General features: G+C 35.7%; 1 protein-coding gene across 1 annotated transcript in view; it reads left to right on the top strand.

The window, feature by feature from the left end:
* LOC104493324 (MAGUK p55 subfamily member 5-like) overlaps window positions 1-4137 on the top strand; it is a gene marked incomplete at its 3' end in the record, with an annotated part of 15644 nt that overhangs the window by 4871 nt on the left and 6636 nt on the right. The window contains exon 2 of the mRNA XM_010135980.1: window positions 2748-2956. Within this exon, the coding sequence (XP_010134282.1) occupies window positions 2748-2956 (209 nt within the window). The remainder of the gene's footprint in view (window positions 1-2747; window positions 2957-4137) is intronic.

The following is a 4137-nucleotide window of genomic DNA, read 5'->3' as shown; positions in this document are numbered from 1 at the left end:
CTCTTTCCAAGCATTATTTATCTTTTAGAATCATGATAAGGGAGATATTCTTTGCTGTTTCATGCTGGGGGGAAACTGTTTGGTATATGGTGCTTGCTTCCAGCACAGGGAAAGATTTAGTGTAGAAGGGAGTTATATTAGGACTCTGGTCATCTGACTGAAGATTAAGACTCTTGAACCTGTTTGGGTAAAAAGCTTTCTTATGTTTTCAGCAAAACCTAAGATTTACCAATCTCTGCAAGTCTGCACTACCAGAAAGGGAAGGAGGGCAGTTCCAGAAGAAAAGTAGTTAGAGGGGAGGAGAATTCTGTGGTAGTTGTATGAAAGGGCAACACAGAAGGAACTAGCAAAGTGTTGAAGAGCGAATGTGTGCAGGTGTCTAGGAACAAGATGTCTTGATTATAGATACAGAATAAGATGTCTTTATATTTCTATTTGTATCTCTTATGGAATATGTATTAGAATTGTGTGTACCTATTTGAATTCTCAGATATACGGGGGGCATAGACAATCTGGAATTAATGGAATAAAGTAATTTATGCATAGGAAGAGTTAGAAGAGAGGTTCTTCTCTAATGCATCACTGTTTTTTTTAATCCTGTAACAGTAACAAATAGCAGAAGCTTTGGGTTGGTGTATTTAACTGAGCCAGTGTAAGAACTTCAATATAACGTCAGACTGTTTTACATCATTTTTAAGGTTTCAATATAACGTCAGACTGTTTTACATAATTTTTAAGGTTTTTTTTTTTTCTCTAATGCTTGTAAATAATGCACTTGCTCCGACTTGGGGGAATCATTGAGTTGCTTTGGTAGTTGCATACTGCCCTAGATAAGAATTTTCCCAGCTGACAATGTCCTATTTAGCAAATATTCTTGCTTGTAGAGTGTTCTTGAGCCCTCTCCAAATGGCATTTCCCCTGTGTGATGGGTTGTATGTTGTGCACACAGTTCCTTAGTGAGACACTGGCCACCTTTAATGGGTGTTGTGAGCTGAGCTGGGTTTAACCTGTGGAATATCCTGCACAGCCAGTAGCGAGCTTTCTGAGCAGCTCTTCTACTACTGCCCTTTGTTTCCTTGGTCATTACAGGAAGAAACCCTTGACCTGTGGTAGGTCGGGTGTTTTGAGCATGTGTGGAATGGTTTTGGAGGGCTTTTATTATTATTATTATTATTATTTGTCCTGCACACAGTAAAGTACAATAGTAGCAGCTCTGGATTGTTTTTTTCCTTTTATTACACAGAAGACTAGCTTGCAAATTCTATTGAAAACATAGGTAGGTATGCCTTGTCTGAAATGAATACCATTAAACTTGTTTAAAATGCATGTTTTATTAGGCTTTATGATTTTCATGTGCCCATTTATTAACTATTTTAATCTTGTGCTCAACTCATTTGAGTCTAGCACTGTGTTCAGTGTACTGGTAAATTTGACATTAAAAATAGCTAAAGGAAACTTCTTGACAGAATGTATACGTGTTAGCGATGAGATTTTTCATGTGAAAATGAAACTTAGGAATGCTATCAAGACACAGCTGCTTTAATGTTTTTTCAAAAGCTCATAATGAATAAATGAAGGTTGCTAAAACTTAAAAATAATTTTCAAACCTGGTATTTTGACCAGTAAGGGAGACTGACCTCGGTATCAACTGAAAGTTTTGGAATTTGGCTTTTTTCTTTGTTGTTCATTTTTTTTAAAAATACCAGGATTCAAAACTCTAGCTTACTTGAATTTATTAAAATAAAATAATACTTGACCAGTCTCTTGTGGCTGCAGAGATTTTTTCAGATGTGTGAGAACACGTATGTTATTTCAGGTGCAAAATATCCACAGGTTTTTTTGACCTACTTGAGGATTTCTTACCTGGCTTTATATGCATTATAGGTATAATTCATATTGCTTTTTTTTAGTTTCTCAAGTATTTAATATTGAGAAGTGACATCCTTTGTAGAAATTCTGATTGATTAAAAAAACCCATAGATTTGTTGACAGTCTTTAAAAAAGCGCCTGTAAAGCATCAATTTAGTTTCTGAAGCTTGAGACCGTAGTACGTATATAGTATTCTGCAGACATGTAGAAACTGATTATTCAAACACGTCAAAGTGTTTTATGGTCTGAGCAGAACTCATTATCTCGTAGGTAAAAATGAGGACTTTCTTCTAGTGCAGATGACTTTCAGAACTCTGACCGTAGATATCATTTTCATCTGTATCTTTTTATTTCAGTGTGCTACGGCTGAGCATAATTTTATGTTTAGAGATTGAGTGTAGTTATCAACACTCATTTTATAAATAAGCAATATTTAGTTGAGAGACACATTTTGATACGTGGAGAGATATGTCACAGTAACAGTGAATGTGTGGTGCGTCAAGATTAGTTTAGCAAAGGAGTTATTTTCGTATTGCAAAATAGTCCTTTCACATTTAGCTATACATGAGCTGCAGTTCTTGGATCTTTTACGTATCGGTGATTTCTTTCAGAGAACTGCTCTGGCAATAGGAATTTCAGTTTAAACAGTGTATCAGCTTTTTTATTTCTCCTTTTACCAACCTGGTATCCTGTTTTTTCTATTTTGGATATATTCTGCTAATAAAAGTCAGAGTGAATAATGGATAACTAATAAACTTGCATACATCATTGATTAAAAACTGAACAGAAAAAAATTTTGGTAAAAATCTTAATATAAAGATTACTTAATTATGAATCTTGTTAACTCATACCTTATTTGTATTTTATTTCTTACCTAGAAGTGGAAGAGCTATTAACTTCTCTTAAGCATATCCAGCACGTATTGGTAGACCCTCAGAGCCAAGAGGATATCTCTCTCATTTTACAGCTTGTTCAAAATGCTGATTTTCAGAATGCATTTAAGATACACAATGCTGTTACAGTGCATATGAACAAAGCCAGCCCTCCATATCCTCTCATCTCCAATGCACAAGAACTAGCACAAGAGGTAGGTACAGTATGCATCTCTGTGAGATATATATATGACGCCTATAATCATAGCTGTTGTTGAAGTATGTACTTGTCAAGCTTGTCTGAATTATTGAATGTTGAATAAGAAAGGGATTATAATAGGCAGTGATTGATGTATCTAGTTTTTCCAGATTTCCAAACAGTAACCAGAAAAATATTTGGGGGATAAGAACATCCTATTTAGCATGGATAGATAAGTAACAGAACAGGTACTATGTTTAAACATAGGAAAAGGGAGCGGTTATAAAAATCTCACTCTCTCACTATCAGTATTCTTTATTCCAAGCAGTTCTCTATTATTGTGACTTTCCTCTGAATTGAACCATGGTTCTTAAGTTGAGGAGTCTCTGAAAATACAGCCATACTGGAAAAAAACATTCAGCTTTAAATTGCACAACAGAACCCTTAATATTTAATTTCAATGTTTCAGTTACTGCTGTGATGGTCAGATTACACTTAATTTTGTCTGACAGATGACAATTCTTTTATAAGGTCTGATACGTCTTCTAGAAATTACGAAAGTATACTTCCAGAAATATACTTGGGCAAGGTTTTTGACTTTCATCTTTTCGGTCAAGTTAACCGTTTGAAATACTTTTACAGTTTCAGCCAGATTAATGACTTGGTTAGAGGCTTGTTCGGTTGAATATGTGTGGGCAATATCTGTCTACACTATCTCTATAAGCATTAGTAGTTATTTACAGAAAACTCATCAGATACAGAGTTATTGTATACACAGTGAGTATTCACACGCGGCTGGATGCAGCTAAGACCCTCTGAGGGGTTGCTCAATGACTTTGTCTTCATTTTCCATGGCCTGGTGCACGTACATATTGCAGTGAAATGTAGCCACATGTTATTCAAATATACATTTGTTAACTTTAAGCTGCCTGGCTTGAATACCAGTATCAGTGCAAGCACAGCACTGTAGTGTTCAGCAAAGCCAGCTTCAGAGGCTGGATAAGTGCACCAGCATTCAGCGCCCAGGGAACCAAACTTACTTGTTCAAAACTGGAGTACTGGATCCAGTATATAGCCATTCTCCAGTTGCTGAAAGACACATCACTCCGATTTCAGTATGGCAGCAAGTTGACTTTTTTTTTTTGGTATGTTTTTCTTTCTGCCTGAAGCAGTTTTTTTGAACTGCTCTTTTCACTC

Source organism: Buceros rhinoceros, unplaced genomic scaffold (assembly GCF_000710305.1).
Source record: "Buceros rhinoceros silvestris isolate BGI_N320 unplaced genomic scaffold, ASM71030v1 scaffold17435, whole genome shotgun sequence".
Classification (NCBI taxonomy): Eukaryota; Metazoa; Chordata; class Aves; order Bucerotiformes; family Bucerotidae; genus Buceros; species Buceros rhinoceros.
Note: the sequence above shows the minus strand (reverse complement) of the source record. Positions and strands in the feature narration are given on the sequence as shown.